General features: G+C 44.6%; 1 protein-coding gene across 6 annotated transcripts in view; it reads right to left on the bottom strand.

Moving 5' to 3' along the window:
- The window catches only part of LOC106579830 (triple functional domain protein), a 138,509-nt gene that overhangs the window by 79,888 nt on the left and 43,041 nt on the right, over positions 1-15,580 (bottom strand). For 5 of the 6 annotated variants that reach the window (XM_014160062.2, XM_045702163.1, XM_045702176.1 and 2 more), the window contains exons 3-4: positions 2,733-2,807; positions 1,513-1,627 (exon numbers count right to left, since the gene is read on the bottom strand). In XM_014160062.2, coding sequence (XP_014015537.1) covers positions 1,513-1,627; positions 2,733-2,807 — 190 coding nt within the window. Of the gene's footprint in view, positions 1-52; positions 629-1,512; positions 1,628-2,732; positions 2,808-15,580 lie in introns of those variants that run through there. The other variant, XM_014160078.2, reaches the window with a different exon arrangement.

Genomic DNA, 15,580 nt, shown 5'->3' with positions numbered 1-15,580 from the left:
CAGAATTTTTTTAATAAAATGTAACCGTTGAGATGTTCAATGACTCGCTTACCAAAAGTGTCCCACTGCAAAAGCACCATAAAAGGATATCCCCAGTGTTTAAGGCTTAACCTGAGTGTCTCACAGCGCAGAAGGAGGCCCTGTGCTCTGAACTAAATCACTATGACTTCACTCTCTGAAAAGACCAGCCCAGCCGTCTCCCCGAGAGAAACAATAAGAAAACAGTGGGAGAGAACGAGTGAACCGGAGAGAGAGCCAAATACAAAGTGAGAGAGAGATAAAGTGAGAGCGAGAGTTTGTTTGTGTGTATAAAAGAGAGAGTAAAACTGCCCTTCCGCTGAGTGGACAGCACAGACAGTCTCGCCGAGGTAACGTTCCACTAGCAACTCCGCTAGCCAACCGCCCACGCCTCCCACGTCCTAGTCCAGACCGACGCCCCTTCCCTCCGGATGCCACCCGCACCAGATCCCCTACACTGTTTTCCTAACCACTAGTCAGCCTCTAGGCTAGTATCCAATAACACTGAAAACAGACAGAGAAGAGGAGAAGCTTGCCTGCAGCTAATCAGCACAGAGAGAGAGCGAAAAGGAGATCTGGCCTGAGAATATCTATCTGCAGTTAGTTATTAGTAAGTGACCCACTCTGCTCTGCTCTGCTCTGCTCTGCCTGCCTGCCTGGCGTCATCAGCCCCTACAGAGAGAGGCCCAGGGGGAGTCTAACCTACATACAGCCCTGGACTGCACTGCACTACACTACAAACACACACGCACGCGCACACACACACATACACACGCATACAGACAGACACACGCAAACAGACACACACGCGCACACATACTGTATACTGAGTAAACTATGTCAACAGTCAGTGGTAAAGTGGTAACGGTACTGCACCAGGCTGAGGGTTGGAGTATAATATTATCTCTAACGCTGCACAGGGAGGTGGCTGCTTAAAAGGAAGAGTCTATTTCAAATAAAGCAGAGAGGGAAATCACGGTTGGGGAGGAGTCGAATTTGAAAACACACAGTGATACACAGGTTGTAGTCTGGGGAGGGTTGCCTCGTTCACGCTGGACTCCAATAGAATGTGACACGGAGGAGAGTCAACAAGCTGGTTTTCATTATCCAACTTTCAGAGTTAATACTGTGTGTGTGTGTGTGTGTGTGTGTGTGTGTATGTGTGTGTGTGTGTGTGTGTGTCTGTGTGTGTGTGTGTGTGTGTGGGTGTGTGTGTGTGTGTATGTGTGTGTGTGTGTGTGTGTGTGTGTGTGTGTGTGTGTGTGTGTGTGTGTGTGTGTGTGTGTGTGTGTGTGTGTGTGTGTGTGTGTGTGTGTGTGTGTGGGGTGTGTGTGTGTGTGTATGTATGTGTGTGTGTGTGTGTGTGTCTGTATGTGTGTGTGTGTGTGTGTGTGTGTGTGTGTCTATGTGTGTCTGTATGTGTAGTGCAGGGAAAGGAGGCCGGGCTGGGTTCAACAGTGTGTTCAGTTATCATTTATGTATAAGAAACAGTACCTGGGGATACCAGCGAGGTAAGCTATGAGTCTGCGGAGGTCCTCTGTTCGTATTCTGTCATGGTTACTCCTGGCTGGGAATGTAAGGACGGGACCCCCACGTTTATCTCGGCCACCTGGGGAACACATGAACCAGGACCATGAGAAACACACAACAACGGACATCCACTAAACAGGGATTTACAAATCCTGCTAGTTGTCCTCACCTTTTACAGTATAATGGACTCTTATCGTAATACCGGCAACTGAAGAATGCATTACTATTTTACAGTAATAGGAGTACTTTGAGGTAAAATCACTCATCATATTTATAGCTGTTTACAGCATACATATTGCAAAAATCACTGAAGCTGGAGACTCTCCCTCACTAACTTTAAGCACCAGCTGTCAGAGCAGCACACAGATCACTGTACCTGTACATAGCCCATCTGTAAATAGCCCATCCAACTACCTCATCCCCATACTGTTATTTTTTTTATGTATTTTTTTTGCTCCTTTGCACCCCAGTATCTCTACTTGCACATTCATCTTCTGCACATCTATCACTCCAGTGTTTAATTGCTAAATTGTAATTATTTCGTCACTATGGCCTATTTATTGCCTTACCTCCCTTATCTTATTTGCACACACTGTATATAGACTTTTTCTATTGTGTTATTGACTGTATGTTTGTTTATTCCATGTGTAACTCTGTGTTGTTGTTTGGGTCGCACTGCTTTGCTTATCTTGGGCAGGTCGCAGTTGTAAATGAGAACTTGTTCTCAAATAGCCTACCTGGTTAAATAAAGGTGAAATAAAAAATAAATAAAAATAAAAATACTTTATAGCTTTTAGTTAGAGGCAAGACTAAGTCATGAGTCTTGACATGACTAACTCATGTCAGCAGTAAGTCACAGCAGGTCAGGGTCATGACACGGTTCACACAGAGAGCTCCACTCACAGCTTAGCTGAAACTACATCTCCTTGCAGAGGAAGCCTTGCCTGCCTGATGTTTCCCTGTGTTGTGTTGTAGGCTGTTGTTCCCACCATAATGTGCTGCCTATTCCCAGTGCCCTGTAGTAAATGTAGAGCTGCAGTGAATCATGTGAGGCCGTTTGTGTGTGTGTGTGTGTGTGTGTGTGTGCGTGCGTGCGTGCGTGCGTGCGTGTGTGTATTCCCATGACATTCTACAGACCATATAGAATGGTAAACACCATGGATCAGAGACATTGTGTTTCTCACCTGATATGAAGGCAACCTTTTCTTTAAGGATGGGCAGAACGTCTATGGCCTTCATCTCCTCATTTCGATGAAACCCTGAAATAAACAGGGAAATGCAGTCAGCCAGAACAGCAAATCAGACCATCAAGGTTTAGTTTTGGATTGAAGTTGACTTGATAACATGATGTCAGTCAATCAGTCATGTTCTCATCACTACTAATACACAACCTGCTTTGGGTTAGGACTGAAAAAGTTCAGAGCCACAGAGTACCAGTCTGTTAAAAATCAGTCTCTGAAGTTGACCCAGTTCCAGAAGCAGAACCCTGACATGAGATGAAATCAGCCATCTCTTTGTCATTACAACCCTATGACAGGTTGAACACTTGAGAAGGCCTAATAAGAGTTCAGGATGGTGACAACCACTAATAACAACAAAAATAGACCATACAAGTTATGAGTATTATCATGAACAGAGAGGTTAAATCCTCAACGTACAACCAAGCAGTCAAAGAGACACAGTAGTGACTAGATAGATAGCATCATAGCTATAGCGCTGTACTCTGGTCTTAACTCATATCCTCACCTACTCACCAGATGGCTTACACTCAATATAGAGAGCAATCCCCCCCACACACACACACACACGTGTATGTACGACCACACACACATACCTTTACATTGTGTCATAGCATCAGAGCACAGCCTGTAAATTAGACCTGAGTAGATCCTGTTGTCATACACTGTAGTAATAATAGGTTGATGTCTACTGAACTGACTAGAGCAGCAGCTTGCTGTGTTAGACCTGGTAGAGTAGCAGTTTGCTGTGTTAGACCTGGTAGAGTAGCAGCTTACTGTGTTAGACCTGGTAGAGCAGCAGCTTACTGTGTTAGACCTGGTAGAGTAGCAGCTTACTGTGCTAGACCTGGTAGAGCAGCAGCTTACTGTGTTAGACCTGGTAGAGCAGCAGCTTACTGTGTTAGACCTGGTAGAGCAGCAGCTTACTGTGTTAGACCTGGTAGAGCAGCAGCTTACTGTGTTAGACCTGGTAGAGCAGCAGTTTACTGTGTTAGACCTGGTAGAGCAGCAGCTTACTGTGTTAGACCTGGTAGAGCTGCAGTTTCCTGTGTTAGACCTAGTAGAGCAGCAGTTTACTGTGTTAGACCTGGTAGAGCAGCAGCTTACTGTGTTAGACCTGGTAGAGCTGCAGTTTCCTGTGTTAGACCTAGTAGAGCAGCAGTTTACTGTGTTAGACCTGGTAGAGCTGCAGTTTGCTGTGTTAGACCTGGTAGAGCTGCAGTTTCCTGTGTTAGACCTAGTAGAGCAGCAGTTTACTGTGTTAGACCTGGTAGAGCTGCAGTTTGCTGTGTTAGACCTAGTAGAGCAGCAGTTTACTGTGTTAGGCCTGGTAGAGCAGCAGCTTACTGTGTTAGAACTGGTAGAGCTGCAGTTTCCTGTGTTAGACCTAGTAGAGCAGCAGTTTACTGTGTTAGACCTGGTAGAGCAGCAGCTTACTGTGTTAGACCTGGTAGAGCAGCAGCTTACTGTGTTAGACCTGGTAGAGCTGCAGTTTCCTGTGTTAGACCTAGTAGAGCAGCAGTTTACTGTGTTAGACCTGGTAGAGCAGCAGCTTACTGTGTTAGACCTGGTAGAGCAGCAGCTTACTGTGTTAGACCTGGTAGAGCTGCAGTTTCCTTAACTACTAAACTGGAGAGAGGAAACAGAAACAGAGACAGAGAGAGGGAGAGAAAAAGAGCGAGTGAGAGAAAAAGAGAGAGCGAGCAAGAGAGGGAAAGAGAGAGAGCGAGAGGGAGGGAGAGAGACAGGGCTCTATTTCAAATAAAGCAGAGAGGGAAATCACGGTTGGGGAGTAGTCGAATTTGAAAACACACAGTGATACACAGGTTGTAGTCTGGGGAGGGTTGCCTCGTTCACGCTGGACTCCAATAGAATGTGACACGGAGGAGAGTCAACAAGCTGGTTTTCATTATCCAACTTTCAGAGTTAATACTGTTTGTGTGTGTGTGTGTGTGTGTGTGTGTGTGTGTGTGTGTGTGTGTGTGTGTGTGTGTGTGTGTGTGTGTGTGTGTGTGTGTGTGTGTGTGTGTGTAGTGCTGGGAAAGGAAGCTCCGAGGCCTATGCTCTCACTCTGAATATTTTATGGACATGCTAATAGGCAGTAGCTAGGCTTTATCTCCTGCAAACCTGCAACGTAATATATTTCCCACTCACTGTTCCACCTCATGGGGAGAGCTGGTTTGTGTCCCAAATGTCACTCTATTCTACATGGGGTCTGGTCAAAAGTAGTGCAATAAATAGGGGATAGGGATGCATTTTGGATGTATTCATGGTCATATTACCATATCAAACCACTCCTTGTAGTCTCAAACTGCAGTCCCCTGTCCCCAACCCACTTTGTCACAGCTCAATGGATTTGTTGTTGTTGCAATTATCCAAAATAGATTATTAATTTGACTGTAACACAAAATCCGACTTTCACAAGGCATTGCATGATATGATTAATAGCATCCTATCAAAAAAGATGGCAGACTCAATAGTTGTGAATGCCGATTAAAAGTACTAGTTCATTCTGAGATGAGGTTAAAACAGTTGCCAGAGACGGACAGAAAAGAGTATGAATCACTCTGTCTTGATAATGTATTAACAATCACTCTGTCTTGATAATGTATTAACAATCACTCTGTCTTGATAATGTATTAACAATCACTCTGTCTTGATAATGTATTAACAATCACTCTGTCTTGATAATGTATTAACAATCACTCTGTCTTGATAATGTATTAACAATCACTCTGTCTTGATAATGTATTAACAATCACTCTGTCTTGATAATGTATTAACAATCACTCTGTCTTGATAATGTATTAATAATCACTCTGTCTTGATAATGTATTAACAATCACTCTGTCTTGATAATGTATTAACAATCACTCTGTCTTGATAATGTATTAACAATCACTCTGTCTTGATAATGTATTAACAATCACTCTGTCTTGATAATGTATTAACAATCACTCTGTCTTGATAATGTATTAATAATCACTCTGTCTTGATAATGTATTAACAATCACTCTGTCTTGATAATGTATTAACAATCACTCTGTCTTGATAATGTATTAACAATCACTCTGTCTTGATAATGTATTAACAATCACTCTGTCTTGATAATGTATTAATAATCACTCTGTCTTGATAATGTATTAATAATCACTCTGTCTTGATATTGTATTAATAATCACTCTGTCTTGATAATGTATTAACAATCACTCTGTCTTGATAATGTATTAACAATCACTCTGTCTTGATAATGTATTAACAATCACTCTGTCTTGATAATGTATTAACAATCACTCTGTCTTGATAATGTATTAACAATCACTCTGTCTTGATAATGTATTAATAATCACTCTGTCTTGATAATGTATTAATAATCACTCTGTCTTAATAATGTATTAACAATCACTCTGTCTTGATAATGTATTAACAATCACTCTGTCTTGATAATGTATTAACAATCACTCTGTCTTGATATTGTATTAATAATCACTCTGTCTTGATATTGTATTAATAATCACTCTGTCTTGATAATGTATTAACAATCACTCTGTCTTGATAATGTACTAACAATCACTCTGTCTTGATATTGTATTAATAATCACTCAGTGTGCTGCCGTGTGCCCTTTGAAAACAAACTGCATAGAAACGGCTTCATACAATTTTATGCTGTGCCTCGCTGGAGAGAAAATGTACCTGTTTAAACGTGAATGGATAATGCCAGGTGAGGCCAAGGGAAGGTCCTTTTAGGATGCCACTCTCATCACTCTGTAAGATCTGGTCTTGAGGTAACATGTAATACTGAGTACTGCAGTTTACGCTCAGATGCGTTCATTTCTGGGCGTTTTTCCCTGTGTTCGAGGCACGTTTGCCTTTGTGGGCTAATGAGTTGATTTAATCTATTGCTATTGGCCAAATTCGTTATGTTTTAATGAAGTTACGTATTTTCCCCTAACCAGTGTTACCATTTTCCTCATCTGTCTGTTGTATATTTTGTCAATATAACAATGGATCCAGTCCTCTCTGTCACCTGCACTGTAGGCCTAGGCTGCTATCTAGAAGTATATTAAGAGTATACAAGCAACTACACCTGATCTACTGACTCTGTTGTAACTGTTGTAACTGCTGCTGCTCCACACCAATAAGATAGACTGCTGGGTCCTCCATCCCAACACAGGCCTACTGTAAGTACCTGAAAGAATCCAGAGTAATAATAATACCATAAATAGACTACCAAGAAATACCATAAATAGACTACCAGGAAAGTAGGCTTGCAGCATTCACCATCAGTAAAATAAAGTGTTAATGATGATTCTACCAGGTTGTTGCTGCTGATAAAAAATATGATTTTATTCGGAGAGAGGCTAAAAACGGTTGTCACAGACGAACTGCGTAGATTAGACCAAGGTAATAGGATGATAGGCTACTGGTGGAATCATCTTATCAGTCAGTTTTAATATCTGATGCCAATAACATCGAGCGGGGAAGTCTGAGTGAGTCGTGCTCTGGGATAGGAGAGGCCAACCGATACAACATGGCTACTTCGATATTGATTCTATTCCACATCCGACCCAGTCAGCACTAGTCAGGCCTGACTGGACATCATAACACATTATGTCATTAAGGGAGATTGCAGAGCAGTGCTGGGCCCTAAAGAGGATCATCTATTGCTTCAGGCAACCAGCTGGGACAGGGACAGGTTCGAGAGGGACAGGGGAGGTAAAATGCTTCTATAATAGTTCTATTGCATTAGCGTGTCTGTGTGTACCCTCATCCAAAGAGCAGACACCATAGGTGGGTGAACTTCAGGGCTGTGTGTGTGTGTGTGTGTGTGTGTGTGTGTGTGTGTGTGTGTGTGTGTGTGTGTGTGTGTGCACATGAATGCCTGCATGTCTGTGTGTATCTGTGTGCATGTGTGTACTCACCCCCATGTCCAGTCAAGTTCAGAATCAAACTAAGGAGGAGAGGTGTGAGCATGACAACAAGACCACCGTAGCTGTTCAGCTGTCTCCCTCCCTCCCCCCTCCTTATTGTCCAACTCCCTTTCATGATCTGACACACGCATGTCAGCCCAGTCTAAACATTCCTGCAGCAGCATGTGGGAGTGTAGACGTGTGTGTGTATGTGTGTGTGGTACAGTAACACAGGGCATGGGCCCCACTGGAAACACAACTCCTCTGTTTCCTGTCAAGTGTGCCCACAGCCCCCCCCCTTTCTCTCTCTCTTTATCTCTCTCTCTCTTTGGTGTTTTATGTAACAGCCTGATAATGGCCCACATCCAACACTGATCTCCACTGCACTGCTAGAGGCACCGAGAAGGGTCAACACCACACACACACACACACACACACACACACACACACACACACACACACACACACACACACACACACACACACACACACACACACACACACACACACACACACACACACACACACACACACACACACACACACACACACACACTGCTAGAGGCACCGAGAAGGGTCAACACCATACACACACAACACACACACAAACACACACTGCTAGAAGTACAGATCAGGGTCAGCAGGGAGAGGCAGAGTTCCACTATGTTTGTCTCAGACAATGCTCCGTCTAGAAGACAGGCCAGACACACCTTGTTTAGTGGTTGTTGTGTGTTTCTCATGCTGGTTCCTGTGTTATCCAGGTGGCCAGAAGTAACCGTGAATATGAACAGATGCCTTCCGCAGACTCATAGCCTACCTCGCTGGCATCCCCAGGTACACACACACACACCTCACACAGTGCTCTGCACGCAGTGTGGTGCAATAAGTAACTTCTGAACCAGAACATGTAGAATCATCAAATTAACCCAAGCAATTGAAGCATATGAGCTCATATAGGATTTTCACTGCTAGGCCTACATGTTCAGCCTGCTTTACATGAGTACAAACACCAATATCCCAGCGCCTTTACTGAAATATCCCTCCATACAGTAATTGGTGAACAATCATTATAACCCAGGCAGCACCACACAGCCTTCATTTACAAGTCTGCCAAGCATGAAATGAAGGTTGTCAATCACTCAGCCTTGATAATGCATTAATAATGAGGGTAATCCATTCTACTCACTCAGTGTGCTGTCGTGTGCCCTTTGAAAACAAATGGCATAGAAACGGCTTTCTACAATATATTCCTACTACTGTGCCTCGCTGGAGAGAAGAGAAGGAAACACTGCTTGTGTTATCAAATCAAACTTTATTTGTCACACGCGCCGAATACAACATGTGTAGACCTTACCGTGAAATGCTTACTTACAAGCCCTTAACCAACAATGCAGTTCAAGAAAGAGTTAAGAAAATATTTACCAAATAAACTAAAGTAAAAAATAATAAAAAGTAACAAAATCAAATAACGATAATGAGGCTATATACAGGGGGTACCGGTACCGAGTCAATGAGCGGGGGTACAGGTTAGTCCAGGTAATTTGTACATGTAGGTAAGGGTGAAGTGACTATGCATAGATAATAAACAGCGAGTAGCAGCAGTGTACAAAATAAGTAGTCTTAAGGCTTGGGGGTAGAAGCTGTTAAGGGGCCTTTTGGTCCCAGACTTGGCGCTCCAGTACCGCTTGCCGTGCGGTAGCAGAGAAAACAGTCTATAACTTGGGTGACTGGAGTCTCTGACAATTTTTTGGGCTTTCCTCTGACACCGCCTATTATATTGGTCCTGGATGGCAGGAAGCTTGGCCCCGGTGATGTACTGGGCCGTTCGCACTACCCTCTGTAGCGCCTTACGGTCAGATGCCGAGCAGTTGCCATACCAGGCGGTGATGCAATCAGATCAGAAATATTCTGTTCAAACAATGGCACGAACAACTTAATCATATGACTTATTCATGGAGTCTGATCTACTTCAGGAGATGGCAGTTGCTGCATCATATTGACATCAACCATTCATTGGCAGGAAATGAACGGCTCAACAGAACCATGATGGTGATGATAGGAAGGCGGTGCAGCATTTGAAGCTGTCGATGTGATGCCTTACAATAGATGATGTTTCACAATGCACACACAATGTTCACTTGAGCTATAGTGTGACGTTGGCTGATGTAGGTAATAACAGTGTTGTACTCAAGTCACTAAACGTCATTTGAGGCATGTAAATCGTGACTTGAGTCATGGTTTCAAGGATATACATTCCTTCCTTTGTCTCAGCTAGGGTTCATTCCCTCCACCCCCACATCGCAGCAGTGGAAGTATTGCACAAGGCGGAAAAATATGCTAGCAGATTTTGGTTACATTGTTATGTAAAAGAACAGTGCTCCCTCCCTCCCTCCCTCCCCCCTCCCTCCCTCTCTCCTCCCTCCCTCCCTCCCTCCCTCTCTCCCTCCCTCCCTCCCCCCTCCCTCTCTCCCTCCTCCCCCTCCCTCCCTCTCTCCCTCTCTCCCACACCCTCCCTCCCTCTCTCCCTCCCTCCCTCCCTCCCCTCCTCCCTCCCTCCCTCGCTCCCTCCCTCCCTCCCTCCCTCTCTCCCACCCTCCCTCTCTCCCTCCCCCCTCCCTCCCTCTCTCCCTCCCTCCCTCCCTCCCTCCCTCCTCCCTCCCTCCCTCGCTCCCTCCCTCCCTCCCTCCCTCTCTCCCACCCTCCCTCTCTCCCTCCCACCCTCCCTCCCTCCCGTAGATGGAATTACAATGTAAATTATGAGGGAGCAGAAGGAGTGCCACTGCCGACAGATTTACTGAATGAATAAAACTAAAATCCTTATGGCCACACAGTCTGATGAAAACAGCATTGTGCAGAATACAGACACACTCCCCCAATACCTCGGCATCCTGTCTACAAGTTCCTCTATATCTGTTTTATTACGTGGATATATATCACTTCGGGAGCTCTTGTAGAAATTGAAAAAGTAGAACTGTCACACCAACAGTATGACCGGGTGTATGGACAAATGGAACAGCAGTATGACCGGGTGTATGGACAAATGGAACAACAGTATGACCGGGTGTATGGACAAATGGAACAACAGTATGACCGGGTGTATGGACAAATGGAACAACAGTATGACCGGGTGTATGGACAAATGGAACAACAGTATGACCGGGTGTATGGACAAATGGAACAACAGTATGACCGGGTGTATGGACAAATGGAACAACAGTATGACCGGGTGTATGGACAAATGGAACAACAGTATGACCGGGTGTATGGACAAATGGAACAACAGTATGACCGGGTGTATGGACAAATGGAACAACAGTATGACCGGGTGTATGGACAAATGGAACAACAGTATGACCAGGTGTATGGACAAATGGAACAACAGTAGCTTGAACAGGAAATAAAGTCCACCACTCCAGCTCGTTGAGAAAACATGCATAAATAAAAGATGAATTTAGATAGGTTTTGGACCCACAGCACTGCGTATGCTACTACACTAAGTTGTCCATGTCTGCCTCCCAAATGGCAACCCATTCCCTTCATAATGCACTACTTTTGACCCTCAGAACGGGAAGTTGCCCTGTGCTGTGCCTGGTCTGATCTACCGAAGCAAACATAGAGCTAGGCCAGCAGCTCTCTCTAGTCTAAAGCCTGTTGCCTCACAGTAACCTCTCTCTCTCACCAGGCACCAGGCATGGTGTAACAAACATAGAGCTAGGCCAGCAGCTCTCTCTAGTCTAAAGCCTGTTGCCTCACAGTAACCTCTCTCTCTCACCAGGCACCAGGCACGGAGTAAGGAAAGTATGTCAATCCCCTCTTCAGTCAGTTTAACAGCACTTTACTTACAAGGACCACAGATAGACAGCAAGACCAGCTGCTTCACATGGTCTGTCCCCAAATGGCAACATATCTCCTTCATAGTGCACTACTTTTGACCTGGGCCCATGCAGTGCACTATATAGGGAATAGGGTGCCATTTCGGCCAGAGACTTTTAGCCTCTCAGAGGACTGACTTCCACACCAGTGTGTTGGTACACAAGTCCTCACCCTCCCCAGTCACACATGTTCATCATAGTGCTCTGCCCCGATTAGGACTTTTTGTGGATGACCTTTGTGGATGACCTATGGTGCAACAAGGAGCAAAAGGGTTTAAGTAAGTAAGTAGCTTGAAAAAGCCAAGCACAGGACAAGTAATCCAAGCCCGGGTACAAATGTATGGGGATGATTTCTGATGGGGCGAATCAGACCCAGCGTTGCTGGCCACATCCACAAGACCAGGATATAGAGCTTGTTTGTTTCCCAAATGGCACCCTATTCCCTACATAGTGCACATTGTTGACCAGAGCCATGTAAACGAGTGCACTGTATAAGGAATAGGGTGCCATTTGGGATGCAACCCTTGTGTAAAGAAAGCCATGGCTGGGGCTGTGATGGGAGCTATTCTTCACAGCTGTGTTGTGCGCTCAGCTCAGCTTGACTCTGGAGCGCTTCAAATGCAGAGGAAGTGTGGGTGTTTCTCTCACCCTGCAGGTCCAGTCACAGAGGCCTCAGCCCCTCTAATCTCATTTGGATGGAGAGGGAAACTTTGCCTGTATGCTGTGTGCTTTGGCCTGGCTCTGCTCTGCGCAGCACCGACACCCTTTTTCTGGGGGTTTAAGTATAGCATTTCCTCTGAGGTAACGATGTGCCACTTTCTTTTGCCAGTTTTTGAGACCTTAAATAAGCAGAAGGCAGAACAGAAACAGAACACAGTCCTGAGTGACCAGGTCTCTCAACACTACAGAATGTGTCAATGCTGTTTTCTGATCAGGTTCTGCCGTTATTACATAGCAGACCTGGGTTGAACATTTTATTTCATTTATTTGATATTATATTTTAGGTGCGCTTGATTGAGCTTGCCAGACACGCTCGGTGGGCACTGGGCAGGGTTTTCATTTATGGTGAAACCTGATGTATATAAACTGATAAATTCTTAAATCCAGGTGTCTATGCTGTGCTTTCTGAATATTGTTGGACCAGTCATAGACGATTAAAAACAAATTACATGGTGCTGTTGATATGTTGTTTTCCATCTCTCCAGTGTGACAACCTACAGTATAATACCAACAGTCTCATGTTCCATTAGTGCCAGGGGGAGCGATGAGACCAAACAACTGAAGAGCTGTACGACCTTCACAGACAGTTGGAAGAGACCCAGCCTTTCTCAGTTCAACAGTTTCACAATCTCTTTCATTGTGCTGTTGCAGCTTCTTTAAAACAATTTTACTAAATGAAAAACACTAGGCTAGGCGTCTTCAATACTGTGTTGTACTACGTAGAGATATTCACAGCTGTGTTCTTACCGTTTTTTATTAAAACACCACTCTGCCATATAAAACATCATTGTAATCAGTATGTTAATGTAGTTTTCCGTGCATCACCCCAAAAAGCCTATAAACTAGTGAAATGACCCTTTTCTCCCTCCCTGCTTTTAAAGGTAGTGTTGTGGCCATCTGTCGACTGATCCCTCTCTTACACAGACACTTCCAATACTGTCCTCACCTCGTTTATTTTACGGCTCCCTCTCCCTCTATCGACCGGGGCATTGTTAACTTTACCATTGGCATCTCCATGGGCAACCCTCTCTATGCTGTGTTCACCCTTTGATCCATCCCTCTATATCTCTTCTATGAGCCTGGTTCACAAATCACAAGTGCAATCCAAAGACAATGTGTAATGGTGAACACTAAGCTATAGTCTCTATAAGCTATAGTCACAGCCAGAAGAGGACTGGCCATCCCTCATAGCCTGGTTCCTCTCTAGGTTTCTTCCTAGGTTCTGGCCTTTCTAGGGAGTTTTTCCTAGCCACCGTGCTTCTACACCTGCATTGCTTGCTGTTTGGGGTTTTAGGCTGGATTTCTGTACAGCACTTTGAGATATCAGCTGATGTAAGAAGAGCTGTATAAATACATTTGATTTGATTTAGTCTACAGGCTAACACTTGGTCTGTACAGAAGGCAGAATGTTACATGTGTCCGTTCTCCATTCTATGCAGGGCAAGGCCAATACTAGATTATACCTTACATCTGTTCACCCATCTTCTCTAGTATCCCACCTCCACCTGACAACAAACCCTCTCAGAGGAGTGTTATGATGAGACAGAGACAGGCCAAGGTGATATGGGACAGACAGGAGACCAGGGCACTGTTCCAAATTGCACCCTATTCCATATAAAGTGCACTACTTTTGACCAGGGCCCATAGGGAATAGGGTGCCATTTGGGACGCAACCCAGGACTCTAATGAGAAGCCCCCGGAAGAAAAACTGACAGGTTGAGATGGTGGAGATTTAAAGTAGACCCTGATCTCATTCCGTAGCTCTCTCTCAGCTATCTTCATGACAAATGGCCTTCATTTTCTCCTGTCCCCTCGGAGGAAGGAGCCAGGCGCGCCACAGATTCTTCTGCATTAATTACCTCACCACTGGTCACAGGTGCATCCCAAATGGCACCTCCTATTCCTATACAGTACACTACACAGGGCTCTGGTCAAAAGTACTGCACTATGTAGGGAATAGGGTGCCATTTGGGATGCAGTTACAGTCTCTAGGCTGGAGATTTTGTCTGAGTAAACAAGCAATTCCCCCCATTTTTACTCACACCGGTCTGTGTCTTCTGTGATCAAAAAGAGTCAGTGCATAGGCTTGCTTAGCCAGAGTCCACATTGAAGCCTTGATTGTCATTGTTCAATTCATTGTTTTCAGATAGATATATTGAGCCCCAAATGGCAGCCTATTCCCAATATAATGAACTAGTTTTGATCAGAGCCCGGCATGGTAGTAGTTCACTATATAGGGAATAGGGTGCCATTTGGTACACGGATATAGCCTATAGCTAATATATAAGGAAACTACAGTGTATAGGGGCTCTGGTAGATTAGCTGGCTGGAGCCACAGAGCTTCATAAATCAAGGACACTCTACCCTCCTCCCCTCTTCTTTGAAAGCTGATAGCACCTAATGCTGCAGAGGGAATCTGAACAGCAAACCACACAACTACAGACTAATGTACCTTGGCAATACAGTAATGTACAGAAATAGACAAACACAAACCATTCACACAAATTACATTGTATTTACCAAAACAGGAGAATCAACTAGCTTCCCTAATCATGCACCAAGACAGACACAGAGAGCAACAACAGGGTGAATACTAGTATCTGAGACACTGTAATGTTACCTGACAGTTGGATGAGGGTACTCCCTGCCTGTGAATACTGCCAGCTGCGGTTATCCAACACCGCCATCATCACAGGTACCTCTGTTAACTCCTGATTTGACCTTTCTCCGTTTAACAAAGGAAACTAGTGAAATCCTAGGTCGTTGAGAAATCATAGGTGGGCAGCCGACCGTGCCTGTAGATCTGGGTAGGCAGGCCCCGTACGTCAGGAGGAAATCGGACAACCTGCCTCTCGGCCTCCCGGGAACCAAGCTTTACTACGAAGGCAATGCTAGGTCTTTTGACCAATTGGAGCTTTTCTTTCTTGTCCCCCGTTGCTCCCCAAATAAGATTTACTGACGAGGAGTGTTGCTTTGAATTAAGCAGTTCTCGCCGGCCGCCTGCCTCACTCTCGACTCCATGGAAAAAAGTTAAGCCGGACCAAACAGTTGTCGTACATGGATTTGCGGTGGAATAGGGTTTATTGATGATTGCTTTTAATCCCCTCTCTAATTCCTGGACCCCTGTCCACTACACAGCAAAATGCATCCATTTACATCCCACTTACAACTACGGCTGGGCGGTATACCTTATTTTATTTTTTACCGGTATTGATACAGGAACCGGTTTGGGTTTAACTTTACCTTCTATAACGATATTTCAATGTTTATTTTGTTAAATGTGATATGCAAC

This window comes from Salmo salar, chromosome ssa02 (genome assembly GCF_905237065.1).
Source record: "Salmo salar chromosome ssa02, Ssal_v3.1, whole genome shotgun sequence".
Classification (NCBI taxonomy): domain Eukaryota; kingdom Metazoa; phylum Chordata; class Actinopteri; order Salmoniformes; family Salmonidae; genus Salmo; species Salmo salar.
Note: the sequence above shows the minus strand (reverse complement) of the source record. Positions and strands in the feature narration are given on the sequence as shown.